This window comes from Pseudophryne corroboree, chromosome 4, assembly GCF_028390025.1.
Source record: "Pseudophryne corroboree isolate aPseCor3 chromosome 4, aPseCor3.hap2, whole genome shotgun sequence".
NCBI lineage: Eukaryota > Metazoa > Chordata > Amphibia > Anura > Myobatrachidae > Pseudophryne > Pseudophryne corroboree.
In genome coordinates, this window is record NC_086447.1 from 117,585,148 (window position 1) to 117,610,897 (window position 25,750).

General features: G+C 47.8%; 1 protein-coding gene across 3 annotated transcripts in view; it reads left to right on the forward strand.

The window, feature by feature from the left end:
• NBAS (NBAS subunit of NRZ tethering complex) overlaps positions 1-25,750 on the forward strand; it is a 1,316,984-nt gene that overhangs the window by 1,151,703 nt on the left and 139,531 nt on the right. For all 3 annotated transcript variants that reach the window (XM_063915380.1, XM_063915382.1, XM_063915381.1), the window contains one exon: positions 9,628-9,772. In XM_063915380.1, the coding sequence (XP_063771450.1) occupies positions 9,628-9,772 (145 nt within the window). The remainder of the gene's footprint in view (positions 1-9,627; positions 9,773-25,750) is intronic.

Consider the following 25,750-nt stretch of genomic DNA (forward strand, 5'->3'; position numbering starts at 1 on the left):
GGTGGTTAACGTCCTTACCCCTACTTATTACAGCTTGACAAAGGCAACACACGGCTTGACAAATGTTGTCCGCATTTCTGTTGAAATACTTCCACACCGAAGAGCTGATTTTTTTTTGGTATTTTCACCAAGCATGTCAATGGCCATATTCCTCCCACGGACAACAGGTGTCTCCCCGGGTGCCTGACTTAAACAAACCACCTCACCATCAGAATCCTCCTGGTCAATTTCCTCCGCAGCGCCAGCAACACCCATATCCTCCTCATCCTGGTGTACTTCAACACTGACATCTTCAATCTGACTATCAGGAACTGGACTGCGGGTGCTCCTTCCAGCACTTGCAGGGGGCGTGCAAATGGTGGAAGGCGCATGCTCTTCACGTCCAGTGTTGGGAAGGTCAGGCATCGCAACCGACACAATTGGACTCTCCTTGTGGATTTGTGATTTCGAAGAACGCACAGTTCTTTGCTGTGCTTTTGCCAGCTTAAGTCTTTTCATTTTTCTAGCGAGAGGCTGAGTGCTTCCATCCTCATGTGAAGCTGAACCACTAGCCATGAACATAGGCCAGGGCCTCAGCCGTTCCTTGCCACTCCGTGTGGTAAATGGCATATTGGCAAGTTTACGCTTCTCCGACGACGATTTTATTTTAGATTTTTGAGTCCTTTTTTTACTGATATTTGGTGTTTTGGATTTTACATGCTCTGTACTATGACATTGGGCATCGGCCTTGGCAGACGACGTTGATGGCATTTCATCGTCTCGGCCATGACTAGTGGCAGCAGCTTCAGCACGAGGTGGAAGTGGATCTTGATCTTTCCCTATTTTTGGAACCTCAACATTTTTGTTCTCCATATTTTAATAGGCACAACTAAAAGGCACCTCAGGTAAACAATGGAGATGGATGGATACTAGTATACTTATGGATGATGAGCGACTGCCGACCCAGAGGTAGCTACAGCCGTGGACTACCGTACTGCGTCTGCTAGTATAGACTGGATGATAATGATATAAAAAATATATATATCACTACTGCAGGACAGGTATATATTGTATAATGACGGACCTGCTGGACACTGTCAGCACTGCAGACTCCTAAACTACTAGTATGAAGAAGATAGAAAAAAAAAAAAAAACACCACAGGTAGGTATACAATTATGGACGAGCGACTGCCGACACAGAGGTAGCTACAGCCGTGGACTACCGTACTGCGTCTGCTAGTATAGACTGGATGATAATGATATAAAAAATATATATATATCACTACTGCAGGACAGGTATACATTGTATAATGACGGACCTGCTGGACACTGTCAGCACTGCAGACTCCTAAACTACTAGTATGAAGAAGATAGAAAAAAAAAAAACCACCACAGGTAGGTATACAATTATGGACGAGCGACTGCCAGTGCCGACACAGAGGTAGCTACAGCCGTGGACTACCGTACTGCGTCTGCTAGTATAGACTGGATGATAATGATATAAAAATATATATATATATCACTACTGCAGGACAGGTATATATTATATAATGACGGACCTGCTGGACACTGTCAGCACTGCAGACTCCTAAACTACTAGTATGAAGAAGATAGAAAAAAAAAAACCACCACAGGTAGGTATACAATTATGGACGAGCGACTGCCAGTGCCGACACAGAGGTAGCTACAGCCGTGGACTACCGTACTGCGTCTGCTAGTATAGACTGGATGATAATGATATAAAAAATATATATATATCACTACTGCAGGACAGGTATATATTATATAATGACGGACCTGCTGGACACTGTCAGCACTGCAGACTCCTAAACTACTAGTATGAAGAAGATAGAAAAAAAAAAAACCACCACAGGTAGGTATACAATTATGGACGAGCGACTGCCGACACAGAGGTAGCTACTGCCGTGGACTACCGTACTGCGTCTGCTAGTATAGACTGGATAATAATGATGTACAAAATATATATATATCACTACTGCAGGACAGGTATATATTATATAATGACGGACCTGCTGGACACTGTCAGCACTGCAGACTCCTAAACTACTAGTATGAAGAAGATAGAAATATAATGAATGACGGACCTGCTGGACACTGTCAGCAGAATGCGTTTATAGAATAAAAAAAAAAAACACCACACGAGTGTTTAACTTTTTCAGGCAGACAATATACTGGTGGTCACTGCTGGTCAGTCACACTGGCCCTCTGGCAGCAAAAGTGTGCACTGTTAAATATGTACTCCTGCTATAACTGCTCCCCAGTCTCCCCCACAATTAAGCTGTGTGAGCAGTGAGCACTACTCAGCACAGTCAGATATACATAGATGATATTATCATGCAGCACACTGAGGCTGAGCACAGATATGGTATGTGACTGTGTATCGTTTTTTTTCATGCAGAGAACGGATTATATTAAATAATAAATAAAACTGGTGGTCACTAGTATAACTATCAGCAAAACTCTGCACTCTCTGAGTACTCCTAATGCTCCAGTAAATCAAGTGTCTCACTCTCTGTCTAAACGGAGAGGACGCCAGCCACGTCCTCTCCCTATCAATCTCAATGCACGTGTGAAAATGGCGGCGACGCGCGGCTCCTTATATAGAATCCGAGTCTCGCGATAGAATACGAGCCTCGCGAGAATCCGACAGCGGGATGATGACGTTCGGGCGCGCTCTGGTTAGCCGAGCAAGGCGGGAAGATCCGAGTCTGCCTCGGACCCGTGTAAAAAGGCTGAAGTTCGGGGGGGTTCGGTTTCCGAGAAACCGAACCCGCTCATCACTACCTGTCACTTGAACTAAACATTGCCGAACCTCTCAGAGAGCAATATGAGGAAAGGCGAGATAGATAGTTTGACTCTTAAATGCATTAAAGGAACGCTTGATAGTCAGCAACTGCTTATCTGCTGTGTAAAGGCTACCAACAGCTCTCCCAGTGACCTAAAGTGTTGTGCAAAAATCTTTACCTCTTTACCTCAAAAGAGGAGCCCTAAGGAGAGTGAGAAGCTGAGCAAGGAGACCTAGGGCACCTTGGAATAGAGTCAGCCTATCCCTGCACACCTTACATATTTAACATACAGTGGGCGGAGCTTGGCCTGTCGTCCCAGAATTTACAGCACTGAGCAGGGCAGCATCAGAGGCAGGACGGGGCAGAAAATGAAGCGGATTATTCTCCTCAGCGCCAGGCTTTTGACAGCATCAATCTGGGAAAGGCCTGCCCGGAGGTAGGACCTGACAAAGATAGAGAGAGAGAGAATGGTTACAAAATTCTAATTCATATGAATAATATACCAAAGTTATAATGTGCCCAGTACAGCTGTACCATGTTGGTGGGATAATCGAGAGTTTCTCTGACGTCCTAGTGGATGCTGGGAACTCCGTAAGGACCATGGGGAATAGCGGCTCCGCAGGAGACTGGGCACAACTAAAGAAAGCTTTAGGTCACCTGGTGTGCACTGGCTCCTCCCACTATGACCCTCCTCCAAGCCTCAGTTAGATTTTGTGCCCGGCCGAGGTTGGATGCACACTAGGGGCTCTCCTGAGCCCTTAGAAAGAAAGTATAGATTTAGGTTTTTTATTTTCAGTGAGACCTGCTGGCAACAGGCTCACTGCAGCGAGGGACTAAGGGGAGAATAAGCGAACTCGCCTGCTTGCAGCCGGATTGGGCTTCTTAGGCTACTGGACACCATTAGCTCCAGAGGGATCGACCGCAGGCCCAGTCCTTGGTGTTCGGTCCAGGAGCCGCGCCGCCGTCCCCCTTACAGAGCCAGAAGCAAGAAGAGGTCCGGAAAATCGGCGGCAGAAGACATCAGTCTTCACCAAGGTAGCGCACAGCACTGCAGCTGTGCGCCATTGCTCCTCATGTACACCTCACACTCCGGTCACTGAGGGTGCAGGGCGCTGGGGGGGGGGGGGGGGGCGCCCTGAGCAGCAATATAAACACCACCTTGGCTGGCAAAAATACCACGATATATAGCCCCAGAGGCTATATATGTGGTAAATACCCCTGCGAGAATCCAGAAAAAAAGCGGGAGAAAAGTCCGCGAAAAAGGGGCGGAGCTATCTCCCTCAGACACACTGGCGCCATTTTCTCTTCACAGTGCAGCTGGAAGAAAGCTCCCCAGGCTCTCCCCTGTAGTTTTCAGGCTCAAAGGGTTAAAAAGAGAGGGGGGGCACTAAATTTAGGCGCAATATTATATATACAAGCAGCTATTGGGGAAATTTCACTCAGTTATAGTGTTAATCCCCACATTATATAGCGCTCTGGTGTGTGCTGGCATACTCTCTCTCTGTCTCCCCAAAGGGCTTTGTGGGGTCCTGTCCTCAGTCAGAGCATTCCCTGTGTGTGTGCGGTGTGTCGGTACAGCTGTGTCGACATGTTTAATGAGGAGGCTTATATGGTGACGGAGCAGATGCCGATAAATGTGATGTCGCCCCCTGTGGGGCCGACACCAGAGTGGATGGTTAGGTGAAAGGTATTAACCGACAGTGTCAACTCCTTACATAAAAGGGTGGATGACGTAACAGCTGTGGGACAGCCGGCTTCTCAGTCCGCGCCTGCCCAGGCGTCTCAAAGGCCATCAGGGGCTCAAAAAACGCCCGCTCACTCAGATGGCAGACACAGATGTCGACACGGAGTCTGACTCCAGTGTCGACAAGGTTGAGACATATACACAATCCACTAGGAACATCCGTGACTTAATCCCGGCAATAAAAAATGTGTTACACATTTCTGACATTAACCCAAGTACCACTAAAAAAGGGGTTTTATGTTTGGGGAGAAAAAGCAGGCAGTGTTTTGTTCCCCCATCAGATGAATGAATGAAGTGTGTGAAAAGCGTGGGTTCCCCCCGATAAGAAACTGGTAATTTCTAAAAAGTTACTGAAAATGGCGTACCCTTTCCCGCCAGAGGATAAGTTACGCTGGGAGATATCCCCTAGGGTGGATAAGGCGCTCACACGGTTGTCAAAAAAGGTGGCACTGCCGTTTTAGGAACGGCCACTTTGAAGGTACCTGTTGATAAAAAGCAGGAGGCTATCCTGAAGTCTGTATTTACACACTCAGGTACTAGACTGAGACCTGCAGATCGTGCTGCTGCAGCGTGGTCGGTGACCCTGTCACACATGAGAACATATTAAAGACGTCGTCTTATATATGAGGGATGCACAGAGGGATATTTTGCCGGCTGGCATCCAAAATTAATGTAATGACCATTCTGTCAGGAGGGTATTAGAGACCTGTCACTGGACAGGTGATGCTGACTGTAAAAGGCGCATAGAGACTCTGCCTTATAAGGGTGAGGAATTATTTGGGGATGGTCTCTGGGACCTCGTATCCATTACCTCAGGTTTCCTCACAGACTAAGAAAGCACTGTATTATCAGGTACAGTCCTTTCGGCTTCAGAAAAGCAAGCGGGTCAAAGGCGCTTCCTTTCTGTACAGAGACATGGGGAGAGGGAAAAAGCTGCACCAGTCAGCCTGTTCCCAAAATCAAAATTCTTCTCTCGCTTCCTCTGAGTCCACAGCATGACGCGGGGGCTCCACAGGTGTGTGGGGGGCCGTCTCAAAAATTTCAGCGATCAGTGGGCTCGCTCACAGGTGGATCCCTGTTTCATTCAAGTAGTATTTCAGGGGTACAAGCTGGAATTCGAGATGTCTCCCCCCCGCCGTTTCCTCAAATATGCCTTGCCGACAACTCCATCAGGCAGGGAGGCTGCGCTAGAGGCAATTAATAAGCTGTATTCCCAGCAGGTAATACTCAAGGTGCCCCTACTTCAACAAGGACGGGGTTACTATTCCACACGGTTTGGGGTACCGAAACCGCATGGTTCGGTGTGACCCATTTTATATTTAAAATCCTTGAACACATACATAAAAAAATGCAAGTTCAAGATGGAATCGCTCAGGGCGGTTTTTGCAAGCCTGGACGAGGGGGATTACATGGGATCCCGGGACATCAAGGATGCTTACCTGCATGTCCCCATTTACCATCCTCGCCAGGAGTACCTCAGATTTGTGGTACAGGATTACCATTACCAAGTCCAGACACTGCCGTTTGGACTGTACATGGCACCGAGGGTGTTTACCAAGGTAATGGCCAAAATGATGATACTCCTTCGAAAAAAGGGAGTTTTAATTATCCCGTACTTGGACAATATCCTTATAAGGGCAAGGTCCAAGGAGCAGTTGCTAGTCGGGCTAGCACTATTTTGGAAAGTGCTACAACAGCACGGTTGGATTCTAAACAGTCCAAAGTCACAGCTGGTTCCTACGACACGTCTACTGTTCCTGGGGATGGTTCTGGACACAGAACAGAAATAAGTGTTTCTCCCGGAGGAGAAAGCCAAGAAACTGTCATCTCTAGTCAGAGACCTCCTGAAGCAAAAACAGGTATCGGTGCATCATTGCACGCGAGTCCTGGGAAAAAATGGTAGCTTCCTACGAAGCAATCCCATTCGGCAGGTTCCATGCAAGAGGGCCGCAGGTTCGGCATACAGGACTAGGTCCTAGTGACCATGGATGCCAGCCTTTGAGGCTGGGGGGCAGTCACACAGGGAAAAAAAACTTCCAGGGACTTTGGTCAAGTCAAGTGACTTCCCTACACATAAATATTCTGGAACTGAGGGCCATTTACAATGCCCTGAGTCAGGCAAGGCCTCTGCTTCAAAACCAGCCGGTACTGATCCAATCAGACAACATCACGGCAGTCGCCCATGTAAACCAACGGGGCGGCACAAGAAGCAGGATGGCGATGGCAGAAGCCACAAGGATTCTCCGATGGGCGGAAAATCATGTGTTAACACTGTCATCAGTGTTCATTCCCGGAGTGGACGACTGGGAAGCAGATCTTCTCAGCGGACACTACCTCCACCCGGGAGAGTGGGGATTTCATCCAGAAGTCTTCCAAAGGATTGTACACCATTGGGAAAGGCCACAGGTGGACATGATGGCGTCCCGCCTCAACAAAAAGCTATAAAAGATATTGCGCCAGGTCAAAGGACCCTCAGGCGATAGCTGTGGACGCTCTGGTAACACCGTGGGTGTACCAGTCGGTTTATGTGTTCCTCCCTCTGCCTCTCATACAAAAGGTACTGAGAATAATAGGAAGGCGAGGAGTAAGAACGATACTCGTGGTTCCGGATTGGCCAAGAAGAGCTTGGTACCCAGAACTTCAAGAAATTATATCAGAGGACCCATGGCCTCTGCCGCTCAGACAGGACCTGCGGCAGCAGGGGCCCTGTCTGTTCCAAGACTTACCGCGGCTACGTTTTGACGACATGGCGGTTGAACGCCGGATCCTAAAGGAAAAGGGCATTCCGGAGGAAGTCATTCCTACGCTGATTCAAGCCAGGAAAGATGTAATTGCAAAACATTATCACCGCATATGGCGAAAATATGTTGCTTGGTGTGAGGCCAAAAAGGCCCCAACAGAGGAATTTCAACTAGGTCGATTTCTGCATTTCCTACAAGCAGGAGTGTCTATGGGCCTAAAATTAGGCTCCATTAAGGTACAGATCTCGGCTCTGTCGATTTTCTTCCAAAAAGAACTAGCTTCAGTACCTGAAGTTCAGACATTGTAAAAGGAGTGCTGCATATTCAGCCCCCGGTTGTGCCTCCAGTGGCACCTTGGGTTCTCAACGTGGTGTTGAGTTTCTTAAAATCACATTGGTGTGAGCCACTAAAAACCGTGGATCTAAAATATCTCACGCGGAAAGTGGTCATGTTATTGGCCTTGGCTTCGGCCAGGCGTGTATCAGAATTGGCGGCTTTGTCATATAAAAGTCCTTATCTGATTTTCCATATGGATAGGGCAGAATTGAGGACTCGTCCCCAGTTTCTCCCTAAGGTGATATCAGCTTTTCACTTGAACCAACTATTGTAGTGCCTGCGGCTACTAGGGACTTGGAGGATTCCAAGTTACTGGACGTAGTCAGGCCCTTGAAAAATTATGTTTCCAGGACGGCTAGAGTCAGGAGAACTGACTCGCTGTTTATCCTGTATGCACCCAGCAAACTGGGTGCTCCTGCTTCTAAGCAGACTATTGCTCGCTGGATTTGTAGCACAATTCAGCTGGCGCATTCTGCGGCTGGACTACCGCAGCCAAAATCTGTAAAAGCCCATTCCACAAGGAAGGTGGGCTCATCTTGGGCAGCTGCCCGAGGGGTCTCGGCTTTCCAACTTTGCCGAGCTGCAACTTGGTCAGGGGCAAACACGTTTGCTAAATTCTACAAAATTGATACCCTGGCTGAGGAGGACCTGGAGTTCTCTCATTCGGTGCTGCAGAGTCATCCGCACTCTCCCGCCCGTTTGGGAGCTTTGGTATAATCCCCATGGTCCTTACGGAAGTCCCAGCATCCACTAGGACGTCAGAGAAAATAAGAATTTACTTACCGATAGTTCTATTTCTCGTAGTCCGTAGTGGATGCTGGGCGCCCATCCCAAGTGCGGATTGTCTGCAATACTTGTACATAGTTATTGTTAACTAAATCGGGTTATTGTTGTTGTGAGCCATCTTTTCAGAGGCTCCTTCGTTGTTATCATACTGTTAACTGGGTTCAGATCACAAGTTGTACGGTGTGATTGGTGTGGCTGGTATGAGTCTTACCCGGGATTCAATATCCTTCCTTATTATGTACGCTCGTCCGGGCACAGTATCCTAACTGAGGCTTGGAGGAGGGTCATAGGGGGAGGAGCCAGTGCACACCACCTGATCCTAAAGCTTTTATTCTTGTGCCCTGTCTCCTGCGGAGCCGCTGTTCCCCATGGTCCTTACGGAGTCCCAGCATCCACTACGGACTACGAGAAATAGATTTATCGGTAAGTAAAATCTTATTTATTATTGTAATTATCTTTTATTTTTGTTACGCTAGAAGAGTTCCACAGTGCCATATAAAGACAGACAGAGAGAAGGGTGAGTTTCTGCCCATAGGACAAAAGACCTGTCTACTATTGTATCCAATGCACATACAGTACATAGGTTTATCTGCAAATAAACAATAAAAATCTTTATATACAGATGGGTCCATGTTTATCTTGGCCTTTAATAGGATTAACTGAGACTGGGCAGGCGGACTTAATCCCCTGCTGTAATGACTTAATCCCCTGCTGTATTGTTCTCTATATTGTATTGCAGCTGAGAACAATAGATGAAGGGTTTATGTAAACAGACCATGGTGTGCCTAGGCGCAGCAAAGAAGTCAAGATAACCGTGGATCTATCTGTATGTATTTCTCCTTTATTTTTTATAGAAGTGATTTTAGAGTTAGTTGCATTGTAATATATACACTACCTTTTAACACCGTATGTAATAAGATAAAACTGTACTTTTTTAAATGTACTGTATAGCTGACATTAGGATCTACTGTTTCTTTGAGGTGTCAGTAAATCATTGTGCTCAGAAGGAAATTTTCCTCTGTTGCCCCATAAAATGCCTCCAGTGATCAGTAAATGAAGCGGTGATCCATCTTATTCAGGGGTAATGTTGTCAGCGTTCCCTCTATGTAGATTTAAACATTGCAGCCACAGTAATGACTGCCACCATTTTTTACACTATTGTCTCCCCTGTTCCCACAGCACAGACATAATGTTTGCAGGTCGTCAAATGAGATTCTCGCTCTCTCTCTTCCAGTGTGTGTCCAGAAGATAATCCATGGGTGAGATTGGTTAAGGCAATGCTTTCCAGCTGTGATGCCGATCAGAGAGAGGAAACCTCAGCCGAAGTCTTAGCCTTGTGCCGGTCTTTGTACAACTCTAGACATGCCATCTCTACTGAGGTACGGTTGGAAGATTTTACCAGATTGTAACAATATTATTATGTTGATGATGACACAAGAGTCCAATAGGATTATTGCTTTCTTTCTGAGTCAAAAAGTTTATTTTATTTGCTGTATATGGAAAATAAAAACAGTGTCTGGTTTCCTTAGGATGGCAGACAGGCCTGCAGAGTGTTTCCAATGGACCTGTTGTCAGAACACTGTAGATGCAGCTATTCTGTGGACTACAGCAGTATTAGGCATCCTTGGTGATGTCTCATGAATCTTTAGTCAGTCTTCATAAATGATGATTGTATTGTGTGGATGATGGGTATTCTTGCTGATTTTATACTGTATTACGCCATGCAACTCTCTTCTGACCTCTCCAGTAAAGTTATGGGCAGAATGGGGCCCAGATGCAATCATTACATGGATCTGCCAGTGGCCCCATAGGAGGACAAGTATAGAATGCTGAACCATGTCTGGTGACCAGTACACAGTTACTGAGCTCTATCAGGGGCCGAATGTACAATGCTTAACCATAGGAGGACTTGTATAGAATGCTGAGCCATGTCTGGTGACCAGTACACAGTTACTGATCCCTATCTGGGGACAAATGTACAATGCTTAACCATAGGAGGACAAGTATAGAATGCTGAGCCATGTCTGGTGACCAGTACACAGTTACTGAGCTCTATCAGGGGACAAATGTACAATGCTTAACCATAGGAGGACTTGTATAGAATGCTGAGCCATGTCTGGTGACCAGTACACAATTACTGATCCCTATCTGGGGACAAATGTACAATGCTTAACCATAGGAGGACTTGTATAGAATGCTGAGCCATGTCTGGTGACCAGTACACAATTACTGATCCCTATCTGGGGACAAATGTACAATGCTTACCCATAGGAGGACTTGTATAGAATGCTGAGCATGTCTGGTGACCAGTACACAATTACTGATCCCTATCTGGGGACAAATGTACAATGCTTAACCATAGGAGGACTTGTATAGAATGCTGAGCCATGTCTGGTGACCAGTACACAATTACTGATCCCTTTCTGGGGACAAATGTACAATGCTTAGCCATAGGAGGACTTGTATAGAATGCTGAGCATGTCTGGTGACCAGTACACAGTTACTGATCCCTATCTGGGGACAAATGTACAATGCTTAACCATAGGAGGACTTGTATAGAATGCTGAGCCATGTCTGGTGACCAGTACACAGTTACTGAGCTCTATCAGGGGATAAATGTACAATGCTTAACCATAGGAGGACTTGTATAGAATGCTGAGCATGTCTGGTGACCAGTACACAGTTACTGATCCCTATCTGGGGACAAATGTACAATGCTTAACCATAGGAGGACTTGTATAGAATGCTGAGCATGTCTGGTGACCAGTACACAGTTACTGAGCTCTATCAGGGGATAAATGTACAATGCTTAACCATAGGAGGACTTGTATAGAATGCTGAGCATGTCTGGTGACCAGTACACAGTTACTGATCCCTATCTGGGGACAAATGTACAATGCTTAACCATAGGAGGACTTGTATAGAATGCTGAGCATGTCTGGTGACCAGTAAACAGTTACTGATCCCTATCTGGGGACAAATGTACAATGCTTAACCATAGGAGGACTTGTATAGAATGCTGAGCCATGTCTGGTGACCAGTACACAGTTACTGAGCTCTATCAGGGGACAAATGTACAATGATTAGCCATAGGAGGACTTGTATAGAATGCTGAGCCATATCTGGTGACCAGTACACAATTACTGATCCCTATCTGGGGACAAATGTACAATGCTTAACCATAGGAAGACTTGTATAGAATGCAGGGGCCATGTCTGGTGACCAGTACATAGTTACGGATCCCTATCTGGGGACGAATGTACAATGCTTGACCATAGGAGGACTTGTATAGAATGCTGAGCCATGTCTGGTGACCAGTACACAATTACTGATCCCTATCTGGAGACAAATGTACAATGCTTAACCATAGGAGGACTTGTATAGAATGCTGAGCCATGTCTGGTGACCAGTACACAATTACTGATCCCTATCTGGGGACAAATGTACAATGCTTAACCATAGGAGGACAAGTATAGAATGCTGAGCCATGTCTGGTGACCAGTACACAGTTACTGAGCTCTATCAGGGGACAAATGTACAATGCTTAACCATAGGAAGACTTGTATAGAATGCTGAGCCATGTCAGGTGACCAGTACACAGTTACTGAGCTCTATCAGGGGATAAATGTACAATGCTTAACCATAGGAGGACTTGTATAGAATGCTGAGCCATGTCTGGTGACCAGTACACAGTTACTGAGCTCTATCAGGGGACAAATGTACAATGCTTAACCATAGGAAGACTTGTATAGAATGCTGAGCCATGTCTGGTGACCAGTACACAGTTACTGATCCCTATCTGGGGACAAATGTACAATGCTTAACCATAGGAGGACTTGTATAGAATGCTGAGCCATGTCTGGTGACCAGTACACAGTTACTGAGCTCTATCAGGGGATAAATGTACAATGCTTAACCATAGGAGGACTTGTATAGAATGCTGAGCCATGTCTGGTGACCAGTACACAGTTACTGAGCTCTATCAGGGGATAAATGTACAATGCTTAACCATAGGAGGACTTGTATAGAATGCTGAGCCATGTCTGGTGACCAGTACACAGTTACTGAGCTCTATCAGGGGATAAATGTACTGTGAGTTTTATAACATTTTCAACCATATCTGGTTAGTGGAATTGCTGAGTCATGTAATTCTGCTATAATACAGGCATGAACCTCCCAAAGTGCTAAACCTTAATGACTAAGGGGGTTATTAAGGTTTGTTAGCACACCAAAAAAGCACACTGGGCAAAACCATGTGCACTGCAGGTGTGGCAGATGTAACCTGTGCAGAGAAAGTTAGATTTGGGTGGGTTATACAGTGGGGCAAAAAAGTATTTGGACAGCCACCGATTGTGCAAGTTGACTCACTTAGAAAGATGAGAGAGGTCTGTAATTTCCATCATAGGTATACTTCAACTGTGAGAGACGGAATCTGGAAAAAAACAAAACAGGAAATCACATTGTATGATTTTTAAACAATTTACCTGTATATTCTTGTGGAAAATAAATATTTCATATATAATAAATAAATAATTCATCATGAGTAGTTGTTTTGCGAAAATTCGCAAACCTACAACTCCTTCCACTAGCATGCGGATGACCGCCCAGCACAGGGCAAGGCCATCCCGCATGCCGGGTCCTTCCCCCTCGCATCTTTAATGTAGCCCGATGCTAGGCTGCGAAGGCAGTTGCGGGGCCACCATGTTTTGTGTTGCAACTGCTGCGTGTGACATCACTCCGTTTTCTGGAACCCGCCCTCCCCCCAGCACTGTCTCGATGCCCACAACACGCTGCAACCCCACCACTGCCCCCCCCCCCCGCTGGCACTTAGACTGCGATCACACATGATCGCAATTTAAGTCCTCACGCATGCGCGCAGCAGCGTCTGCACATGCATAAAAGTACGGAAATTGATGAATATTAAAAGAATAACAGGTTTAATACAGTTTAAAGTAAAAACAATAATACATAATGGAACTATACCGGAACCTCACTTGAAAAGAGTGGTGGGATTAAACATGGGAGGTCTCAGACCCTACAAGCCGCTGGACCTGGCGTGCCTAGAGTGTATGAGGAGTCATCTGTAGATGTGGATGAGGTAAAGGACAGGCAGTGGCAAATGGGAAACACCTTCCAACGTCTCACCTTAGGGCACAGCTGTCCCACCTGCAGAAAGTCATGATAGTTGGGAGATATGAGATGTTAAGGCTCCAGGTATCACGACTGACCTGGGAACACTGAGTGCCTGATTTGGAGTTTCACACAAGTCTGTTTTGCAGATGGGCCTATTAATAACTGCTCATTTCCCCAGTGCTGGGCGCGCACATCTACAAGCAATTCAGAGTCCTGTGCACCTCAGTCACATCTCACTTGCATCTAATTGAGTATGACTGTGGTAGCACCTACTGTAGTCTACATTCACTGAGGGCGCATTGTCAGAATTGTGAGGTACAGTACTCAGAGGTGAGTGCACACAGCGATCCATCCGATGCCAGACTGATCTCTTGTAGCTGGTCTATTGCAGGCGAGCGCTGATACTTGTACTAAAGGGGCAATGAGACTGCACAGATGTGGGCAACACAAATACTGTACAGGCCGCATTTAGGAGGACATTTACTAAGCAGTGATAAGAGCGGAGAAGTGAGCCAGTGGAGAAGTTGCCCATGGCAACCAATCAGCACCGAAGTAACATCTATAATTTGCATACTATAGAATTATACAGAGCTGCTGATGGGGCAACTTCTCCACTGGCTCACTTCTCTGCTCTTACCACTGCTTAGTAAATGTCCTCCTTAGTTACATGCATGCTACTTGCCTGCAGCAGTCACTCAGGCCCTGAGAGAGGACTGGCGGATCATAGGGGCTTTCTGCACAAATGATGGCTGCCAGGTGGGGCTGTCTTTCTGCAATATGTGGTTCTAATGGAGCAGGGCCGGCTCCAGGCATGTTCAACTGGAGCGGTCGCGCGGGGCGCCACCCTTTTTGGGTGCCGTACGCTGGCTCCGCCATATTCGTGCCTGGAGCCAGCCTGCAGTACTAACCGGCCTAAACTCTTGTGTGCGCGGCTGTGCGGCGCCGCCGGCTGACGTCAGATGCCGGCACAGCGCGCACACAAGAGTTTTGGAAGAGTCCGCCCACACCCTCAGCAGCACTCCCCCTCCCAGCACCGCAGGTATCGTGGGGGAATTTATGAATCGGGCACTGTGTGGGAGCATTTATGTATTGGGCAGGGCATTGTGGGGGCATATCTTGCACTGTGGGGTCATATCTGCACTGTGGGGGTATTTATGTATCTGGAACTGTGGGGGCATATCTGCACTGTTGGGGCATTTATGTATCTGGCACTGTGGAGGCATATCTGCACTGTGGGGGCAAATATGTATCTGACACTGTGGGGGCAAATCTGCACTGTGGGGGCAAATATGTATCTGGCACTGTGGGGGCATATCTGCACTGTGGGGGCATTTATGTATCTGGCACTGTGGGGGCATTTATGTATCTGGAACTGTGGGGGCATTTATGTATCTGGCACTGTGGGGGCATATCTGCACTGTGGGGGCATTTATGTATCTGGCACTTTGGGGGCATATCTGCACTGTGGGGGCATTTATGTATCTGGCACTGTGGGAGCATATCTGCACTGTGGGGGCATTTATGTATCTGGCACTGTGGGGGCATATCTGCACTGTGGGGGCAAATATGTATCTGGCACTGTGGGGGCATATCTGCACTGTGGGGGCATTTATGTATCTGGCACTGTGGGGGCATTTATGTATCTGGCACTGTGGGAGCATATCTGCACTGTGGGGGCATTTATGTATCTGGCACTGTGGGGGCATATCTGCACTGTGGGGGCAAATCTGTATCTGGCACTGTGGGGCCAAATATGTATCTGGCACTGTGGGGGCATATCTGCACTGTGGGGGCATTTATGTATCTGGCACTGTGGGGGCATTTATGTATCTGGAACTGTGGGGGCATTTATGTATCTGGAACTGTGGGGGCATTTATGTATCTGGCACTGGGGGCATTTATGTATCTGGCACTGTGGGGGCATTTATGTATCTGGCACTGTGGGGGCATACCTGCACTATGGCGGCGTTTATGTATCTGGCACTGTGGGGGCATTTATGTATCTGGCACTGTGGGGGCATATCTGCACTGTGGGGGCATTTATGTATCTGCCACTGTGGGGGCATAGCTGCACTGTGGGGGCATTTATGTATCTGGCACTGTGGGGGCATTTATGTATCTGGAACTGTGGGGGCATTTATGTATCTGGCACTGTGGGGGCGTTTATGTATCTGGCGCTGTGGGGACATTTATGTATCTGGCACTGTGGGGGCATATCTGCACTGTGGGGGCATTTATGTATCTGGCACTGTAGGGGCATTTATGTATCTGGCACTGCTGGGGGGCATGTCATGTGTATCTGACACTGCTGGGGGGCATGTCATGTGTATCTGACACTGCTGGGGGGCATGGCATGTGTATCTGGCACTGCTGGGGGGCATGTCATGTGTATCTGGCACTGCTGGGGGCATGTCATGTGTAGCTGGCACGGCTGGGGAGCATATCATGTAGTGTTCCCGCTAGGCATCTGTGGCTAGGCAATGTGTCTCAGTGCGCTACCTGGCGCAAAGTGTCTAACGTGCTCTGCCTGGTGCAAAATGTCTAACGTGCTCTGCCTGGCGCAAACTGTCTAACGTGCTCTGCCTGGCACAGTGTGTATAGGAGGTTCTACCTGGTGCAATGTGTATTAGCTGCACTACTGTGTGGTGTAATGCGGGGCATGTCATGTGTAGCTGGCACTGCTGGGGGGCATATTATGTCTATCTGGCACTGCACATTATGTGTATCTGGCACTATACTGGAGACATTATATGTATCTGGCACTATACTGGAGACATTATGTGTATCTGGCACTATACTGGAGACATTATGTGTATCTGGCACTATACTGGAGACATTATGTGTATCTGGCACTATACTGGAGACATTATGTGTATCTGGCACTATACTGGAGACATTATGTGTATCTGGCACTATACTGGAGACATTATGTGTATCTGGCACTATACTGGAGACATTATGTGTATCTGGCACTATACTGGAGACATTATGTGTATCTGGCACTATACTGGAGACATTATGTGTATCTGGCACTATACCGGAGACATTGTGTGTAAGGAACACTAATGTGGCTGTTATGTGTAAGGCTGCTAATTGTGTGCGTAGAGGGGGTGTGAAAATATATTTATTTATAGTTTGATAATATGAAGTTATGAGGCCACACCCACTTGTCCAGGAGGCCACACCCGCTTTTTCAGGAGTGCGGGGCGCGCATAGGGGTTTAGCTCTTAAATTTTCTCGCTCATCGTGCTAGTAGGCCTGGAGCCGGCCCTGTAATGGAGGATGTTACCATACAGTATGGGGTTTGCAACACAGGACTTTCTCTGCAGCATATGGTTGTAATAGAGGGTATTTCTCTGCAAGAAGTACTTTGCACATGGCATAGGAATGATAAATGCAGAAAAAAGCTAGTTATAGAGAGAGATATGAGATACATAGATATATATGAGAGATGTGTTTCTTATTTGTAGGAATGTGCAGCTATAAATCAGTCCTATCCAGGCTGGGAGAGATGTCTGCATCGCCTGAAAGCATTTTTAGTGCTATTTGCTCCGTTTTATAGCCCTGCATTTGATAGCCTCTCGCACTCTGTGCTGTATAAAATGATACCTTAAAATTGCTCTCTCTCACTCAGCGCAGGTTCTCTGCTGCCTCCAAATTTACTGCCAGGTGCACCGTATCCATGGCGACGTAATGCATTTGTGTTTGCGAAAGCTGGGACTCTCATCCAGACGTATAGCTTTGCATATGAATCTGCCGGCCGTGTATATATGATATATGGTGGATGAAAATCTCAGCGCTGCGTGCCGGATTTCTGCTGGTGTTAAGTGTGACAGGCCGGAGGAAATCCACTTAAAGCCTGCTTTCCCGTCTGCTCCTAGTTATAGCACTGATACGTGTCACTTAGATGGTCAAAACTGACAAGCATGGACTCTGACACTGCTTAACTCACCAAACAAGCCATGGATTAATCCCATGTATTTCTAGCAAGATATGAAGATATTGCCTCCCTGGCTTTTCTCCTATGCTTCATTTTAGTTACGCTTTCCTTTTCCAATGAATCTCTTTATCCAGCGACATTACTAGTTCCCCCGCTTAGAACAGAATCTCACTACAGTATATTCCTTGTTAAGGTTCCAGGCAGCTGTAGTGTAATGCTACCCAGCTTATTATCACTTACACAAACTAATGTGTAAGCCATAGCACATGATGCTTTTTTAAAATTCAATCTTTGATTATCCTGGCACATTGGTATTCGGGCAGAGAGCAGTAGCGTAGTGGTTAGCATTGACTCACCAACGGCCCTGTGTAAGTTGAGTTTGTACGTTCTCCACTTGTTTGTGTAGTTTTCCTCTGGCTTCTCAGGGTTTTCTCCCAGACTCCAAATACACTGGTAAGTTAATTGGCTTCGGACAAAAATAAATAATGAACCCCCGGTATGTATATATGTGTGATAGGGAAAATAGATTGTAAAAAAAAAAAATTATATTCATGACCCATCTGTTTGAAGTGGAGCGAGCGGAGCGGAGTGGAGTGCGTGTCTGTGAATCCTGTGTGCTTATTAATAGGATTCTGATTTGTTGTCTATATATATGTAGATGAGGGATGTTAATAAAGAATGGGGCTTCTTATTGTCTTTGAGATTTATATTGTAAGCAGAAAGAGTATAACCCAGTTCTGCGCTCAGGTTTCCCATTAGTAACTAAGGCTATGTACACATTAGGACGATGGGATACAATAAGATATTGTATACAATTCCCCTTGCCCTCCCGGACATGTGATATCTTATGTATAGATGTTACATAAGATCATAAGATATCTTACGTCATATACCTCGCATACAAAACCAAAACAACCGTATACTAAATAAAATAAGGGGCTGGACTGTTCTCATATTATATGAAGTGTCCACCATTATAGGCCTGTGCAGTTGTGCTCTCCCTGACAGTACATCTGTGTCAGATCATGCTGGGACTTTTAGTTTCACAGCAGCTGCACAAACAGTGCATGCACAGACCTGGACAGAGAAACATTACAAACATTACAGTGTTATGGGCCCATAGACTCTGCGATGTGCCGCCGAGCTGCCCGACCGCCGATACGGCAGACGGGCGACCTGGCGGAGGGGGGGCAGTGACGGGGGGAGTGAAGTTACTTCACTCCTCCATAGAACTGCAGGCAAATATGGACGAGATCGTCCATATTGGCCTGCATGCACAGCCAACGGGGCACCAGCGATGAACGAGCGCTGGGCCGCGCATCGTTCATCGCTGGTGTCTCCACACTGCATGATATGAACGGTATCTCGATCATTCATATCGTGCAGTGATGTCGGCCAGTGTGTAGGGCCCATTATGCAGCAGCAAAAGACTTTTTATAATTTAAAAACATACCATAAAAACGCTGGGAATATTCTTCAAAGCTTGATAAAATTTTAAGAAACACTGGCTGGCTTGCCTCTTGTACTTGCTGCTCTTCTCTCTACACACGTCCTGTCACACAGCAAGAGAGAGGAGGGGCCAATTGTATCATAGTTGCTTACTTCTGAGCTGCTCCCTCCGGGAGGGAGCGGCCAAGTCACATAAGAGGGGGGCGTGTAGGAGGCGGTACAGGGCCCAGCCCACCACTTTTCAATGCCCCAATACCGGCATTGTAAAGTGGGGGGCGGGGCTTTGATGACGCGATTTAGCACGAATCGCGTCTTCGCCCCGCTTCTCCTCTGTAACGGGATGCTGCAGCGAGCAGGTGCCGGTGCGTGAGGGGGTGCAGTGGGATGCAAGAGACTTGCTCACTTCCGCCGGGGTGCCGGGAGTGCCACCTGATTTTTGGGAGCCTCCTGGCCTTTCTGGGAGAGTAGGCAAGTATGAATTTTATATGATATCTTGTGGTCGTATGTACATACTATACAAAATGTGCAGAGCATCACCCAATACGTCATCATATCTGTCTCCATAAGATGCATGGGAGTGCACATCTTACAACACATCGTGTATACATATTACACAATATTGTACTGAACTGAACTAAAGGCCTAATTCAGACCTGATAACTAGGCTGCGTTTTTTGCACACCTGTGATCAGGTAGTTGCCACCTACAGGGGAAGGGGGAAATCGCTGTGCAGGGGTGCGATCGCATGTGCAGGACAGCTGCACAAACAGCCCAGGACTTACTCTTCCAGTGCGATGACCGGGGCCGGAGCAGATGTCAGAATCCCTTCCTCCAAACGCCTGGTCCCTCCTGCGTTTCTCTGGACACTCCTTAAAAACGTTCAGTTGCCACCCACATACGGCCTCTTCCTGTCACCTTGCGATCGCTTTTCTCTCAAATCCCGGTGCTCCCCAGCACTGCGGACCGAAGCGCCTGCGCATTGCCGTGCAGTCATGCGCAGTTCAGCCCTGATTGCAGGCTGTACGAAAATGCAGCCTAGCGATCAGGTCTGAGTTAGGCCCTAAATCGTTTCAATCGTTTACAATATTGCACATTGTGTATTAATTCTAGCCCCTCCATTTCCTAAATATCATTTTAATAAACAAAGTTATTATATACAAGAGAAAAAGGGGTTGTTTTTGTTTGTTTGGGATAAGAGCTCGTCCCCTAGCAAGAGGTTAATACTTATTTCTCATACGTCCTAGAGGATGCTGGGGACACTTCAAGAACCATGGGGTATACACGGGATCCGCAGGAGACATGGGCACTTTAAGACTTTGAAAGGGTGTGAACTGGCTCCTCCCTCTATGCCCCTCCTCCAGACTCCAGTTTAGAAATGTGCCCAGGCAGACTGGATGCACACTGAGGAGCTCTACTGAGTTTCTCTGAAAAGACTTTATGTTAGGTTTTTTATTTTCTGGGAGAACTGCTGGCAACAGTTTCCCTGCATCGTGGTACTTAGGGGAGAGAAGTCAGACCTACTTCTAATGAGTTTAAAGGCTCTGCTTCTTGGCTATAGGACACCATTAGCTCCTGAGGGTTTGGAACAGTAGGTACGCCTAGGGGTTCATTCCCAGAGCCCGCCGTCACCCCCCTTGCAGAGCCAGAAGTCAGAAGACAGGTGAGCAGAAGAAGATAGAAGACTTCAGTGACGGCTTCTGAGGTACCGCACAGCGATCGTGCTGCGCGCCATGCTCCCACACACAGCGGCACTACAGGGTGCAGGGCGCGGGGGGGGGGGGGGGGCCTGGGCAGCATAAACCTCATCATTTAAGGCTGGCAAAGTGGAATATAAGTGCCTTGGCACTGGATTCTAACCCCCGCTCTCATCAGCGCTATTTTCTGTTCACAGAGCTTCAGAGACGCTGGTCTTTCCTCAGCACACTGTACAAGTAACAGGTTGCAAAACGGGGGGGGGGGGGGGGCACAGTTAATTTGATGCAAATATAAGTTATTATACAAGCACTACAGGACTGAGGATTTATATTAACGTTTCAGAACTGGGATTGAGCGCTGGGTTGTGAGCTGGCAAACTCCCTCTGTGTTTCTCTGACAGGCTTTACTGTGGGTCTGTCCCCTATTTGCCCAGTGTGTCTGTGGATGTCGGTACACGTGTGTCGGCATTTCTGAGGCTGCGTGCTCTTCCCAGGAGGAGACTGTGTTAGGGACCGAAACGGCTGTGGAAGTGACCCTGTCGGCACCGCCGACTCCTGATTGGGCAAATGTGTTGAATGCCTTGAATGCTAATGTGGCTCTTATTAATAAGAGATTAGATAAATCTGAATCTCGGAACCAGGCATGGAAGAAATCTGTGGAGGATGTGTTATCACAGGTCCAGACCCCCTCGGGGGCACATAAACGTTTGTTTGCTCAGTTGGCAGACACAGATACCGACACGGACACTGACTCCAGTGTCGACTATAGTGATGCCAAATTAGACCCAAAATCGGCAAAGAACATCCAGTACATGATTGTAGCAATAAAAGACGTGTTACATATCACTGAGGACCCTGCTGTTCCTGATACTAGGGTCTGTATGTATAAGGGAAAGAAACCTGAGGTAACGTTTGCTCCCTCTCATGAACTGAATACTCTTTTTGAAAAAATGTGGGAAAATCCTGACAAAAAGTTTCTGATTCCCAAAAGGATTCAGGTGGCTTATCCGTTCCCCTCTGGAGATAGAGAAAAGTGGGAGTCACCCCCCATTGTGGACAAGGCTCTATAACGATTGTCTAAAAAGGTGGCTTTACCGTCTCCTGACACGGCAGCCCTTAAGGATCCTGTGGATCGTAGACCGGAAAATACGTTAAAATCCATTTACGTCACCACAGGTACACTGCTCAGACCAACCATCGCATCTGCGTGGGTTAGTAGTGCTATCGAAAAGTGGGTAGAGAACTTGTCATCTGATATAGATACCCTAGATAGGGATAACATCCTTTTAACGCTGGGTTATATCAGGGACGCTGCAGCCTACCAAAAGGAAGCGGCGAGAGATATTGGCATTTTGGGTTCAAAAGCCAATGCCATGGCAGTCTCAGCTAGAAGGGCATTGTGGATTCATCAATGGAATGCTGATGCTGACTCTAAAGGGGGGTACTCACGGAGCGACCGCTGCTTAAAATCTAAGCAATCTGACTAGATTGCTTAGATTTTAAGCAGGATCGCTCCTTGTGTAGCCCCCACAGCAATAGCGATGCGCAGCCCCGCGCATCGCTATCGCTGCTGCTAGATTGGCCTGCCGTGCAGGCCAATCAAGCAGGTCTCTCGTTTCACCCGCTGGGTGAAATGAGCGACCCCCCCGTCTCCCCCCGCACGCTCAGCACACATCGCGCTGTGCTGAGCGGCTGGAGAGATGTGTGCTGAGCGGTTCGCTCAGCACACATCTCTCCCGCATCGGCTGGTGAGTACCGGCCTCATGAAAGCTATGGAGTCTCTTCGATATAAAGGTAGTGTCTTGTTTGGGGACGGTCTCGCTGATTTGGTATCTACGGCTACCGCGGGTAAGTCGTCATCTTTGCCTTATGTTCCTCCACAACAACAAAAAGCTCACCACTTTCAGATGCAGTCAAATAAATACAAAAAAGGGCGAGGTTATTCCTTCCTTGCCAATAGAGGAAGAGAAAAGGTTAAAAGATCTCCGGATGTCGCAGGTTCCCAGGAGCAGAAGTTCTCTCTGGCTTCTGCCAAATCTACCGCATGACGCTGGGGCCCCTCTGCGGGAGGCCGCACAGGTGGGGGCACGTCTCAGGCTCTTCAGTCAATTCTGGGCTCGTTCGGTCCTGGACCCTTGGGTTTTAGAAATAGTGTCCCAGGGGTACAAACTGGAGTTTCAAGACGTTACCCCTCGACGTTTTTTCAAATCGGCCTTACCAGCTTCTCTTCCGGACAGTAAGGTTGTATGCGATGCAATACAAAAATTGTGTCTAAATCAAGTCATTATCAGGGTTCCCCCGTCTCAACAGGGGGAAGGTTTTTATTCAAGCCTGTTTGTGGTCCCGAAGCCGGACGGCTCGGTCAGACCAATTCTGAACCTAAAGTCCCTCAATCTTTACCTGAGAAAATTCAAATTCAAGATGTAATCTCTCCGAGCAGTGATCTCCAGTCTGGAGGAAGGGGATTTCATGGTGTCGGTCGACATAAAGGATGCCTACTTACACATCCCCATATATCCTCCGCATCAGGCTTACCTAAGGTTTGCTATTCAGGATTGTCATTACCAATTTCAGACGTTGCCGTTTGGTCTGTCCACGGCTCCGAGGATTTTCACCAAGGTAATGGCGAAAATGATGGTTCTCCTTCGCAGGCAAGGAGTCACAATTATCCCTTACTTGGACGATCTCCCGATAAAGGCGAGATCCAAAGACAAGCTGGTGCAGGACATTACGCTCTCCCTGACAGTTCTACAACAACACGGTTGGATCCTAAATTTGCCGAAGTCACAGTTGAATCCAACGAAATGCCTGTCGTTTTTGGGAATGATTCTGGACACAGAATTACAGAGAGTTTTTCTTCCAGAAGAGAAGGCGCTGGAAATTCAGAGTTTGGTCAAACAAATTCTGAAACCAGCGAGAGCGTCAATCCATCAATGCACTCGATTGCTGGGGAAGATGGTGGTGGCCTACGAGGCCATTCAATTCTGCAGATTCCATGTCAGAGTGTTTCAGTGGGACCTGTTAGACAAGTGGCCCGGATCACATCTGCACATTCACCGGAAAATAATCCTGTCCTCCAAGATCAGAATCTCACTCCTGTGGTGGCTGCTCAGCGCTCACATCCTAGAGGGACGCAGGTTCGGGATCCAGGACTGGATCCTGGTAACCACGGATGCGAGTCTCCGAGGCTGGGGGGCAGTCACTCAGGGGGAAACCTTCCAGGGAAGATGGTGAAGCCAGGAAGTTTATCTACACATAGACGTTCTAGAGTTAAGGGCCATTTACAACGGCCTTCTTCAAGTGGAACGTCTTCTGCGCAACCTGCCCGTCCTAATCCAGTCAGACAATATAACAGCAGTAGCACACATAAACCGCCAGGGCGGAACAAAGAGCAGAGCGGCAATGGCGGAGGCCACAAGAGTTCTCCGCTGGGCGGAAAAACATACAAGTGTTCTGTCGGCAATCTTCATTCCAGGAGTGTACAACTGGGAAGCAGACTTCCTCAGCAGACACAATCTCCATCCAGGAGAGTGGGGTCTTCATCAAGAAGTATTCACAGAGGTGACAAGTCTTTGGTGAGTACCTCAAGTAGACATGATGGCGTCTCGCTTCAACAAGAAACTTCAGAGTTGGGGGTGTGGCTTAACGGCTGACTGGACAAGTAGCAGCCTGAGAGAGCCCCAGGTAAAATAAATAAAAAAACTTCTTTTAGAGGTTTCCAAGGGGTGGATTTGAGCCTCCACCTGCCCCCTTGGCCCCCTCAAGTGCTGATCTTGGTGTCAGAGGAGGTCCACAGAGCCGGGGGACACCTGTCCCTGCAGGTTGCGGCTTAACCTCCGGACGGAGACCGCGGCCTCAAGTTGCTCCCTGGGCCCGCGGAAGATTTGTGGCTGGCGCGGAGACCCACGGACCCGCTCAACACCCATCTGGAGGCCAGGATCACTCAGGGCCGTACATCGTACGCCAGCTGCGGGGGATACCAGCCCCGCGATCCTCCAGCGGCCGGTCACTGAGCCCCTGTATCGGCCGGAGCGGACACCGCTGAGACGCGTGCAGCGTCAAGGTACGAGGCGGAGCTGGGAGACGGGTCTCACTGCCTGCCTGCACAGACGTGCGGGTTGGCTCTCTCTCCCCACCCGGAGCTGCCCAGCCTAGATTACTGCTCCCTGGAGACGGAGCACAGGTATAATACAACAGTGCCCACACTTACTGCTTCACAGCCATCTAGACGGTATATAGCTATTGCCCAGTCTCCACACAGTGTTGTCTGACTGGCCTGGCAGAGAAGGGCCTGGATGTCCTAGGGTCTGAATAGGATAAGCACACCACTATCTGAGAGAACCCATTCTTTCTCCTGCACACTCCCTGCCTGCCGTTTGCAAGCAATTCCCCGTCATCTATGGGTTGTTATGCTTTCACCTGCAGGAAAACCGCGGAGGGATACTAGTCCTCTGCCAAGAGACATAATAGTTATATAATTATTTTGCTACAGTGATCTGTGATTAACCTTCCCCACGTGGATTCTGCTTGTTTATTTTTGATACAGTGACCCTCTCCGGAGGTCACTGTTACCCACTGCTGCGGTATACTCTCTTCGTTATAGCTACCTACTCAGTCTGGCCCCGGTGCTCCTCGTGGGCGCAGTGGTCTCTGGATGAATAATATATGATGGTCGGCCTCACCACCTCATAACTCACCTGTGTCAATTATCTCTCCCTCCCTCGCCACTCCTTTCCCCTCTCTATTGCAACTTTACTGGAGAAGGTCGACCTCTCCCCTGCCGGCCCTCATTATGTCACAGAGGATCAAGAAGGCCCCCCAGGCTCCCATAAACTTCTTCGGCAGCGAGGTTAAGGGTTCCCAGAACTTGGTGCACTCCCTGGAGTCTCCTTCGTCCCCACGTTCTTCAGAATTAGGTATTGACCCTCAGATACAGGCAGTAATGTCTGGCCTCCTGGAGGGCGTGCAAACAGCCTTCAAACAGGAACTGTCCAATGCTGTTTCGGAATTCAAAAGGGAGATTGCCTCGCTTGGACACCGTACAGATGCTTTGGAGACGAAGACCGATGATTTATGTCGCTCACAACTGCGTCTAGACCACGAGCTCTCGAGGCTCCACACTGAAGTTGAGACGCTGAAGG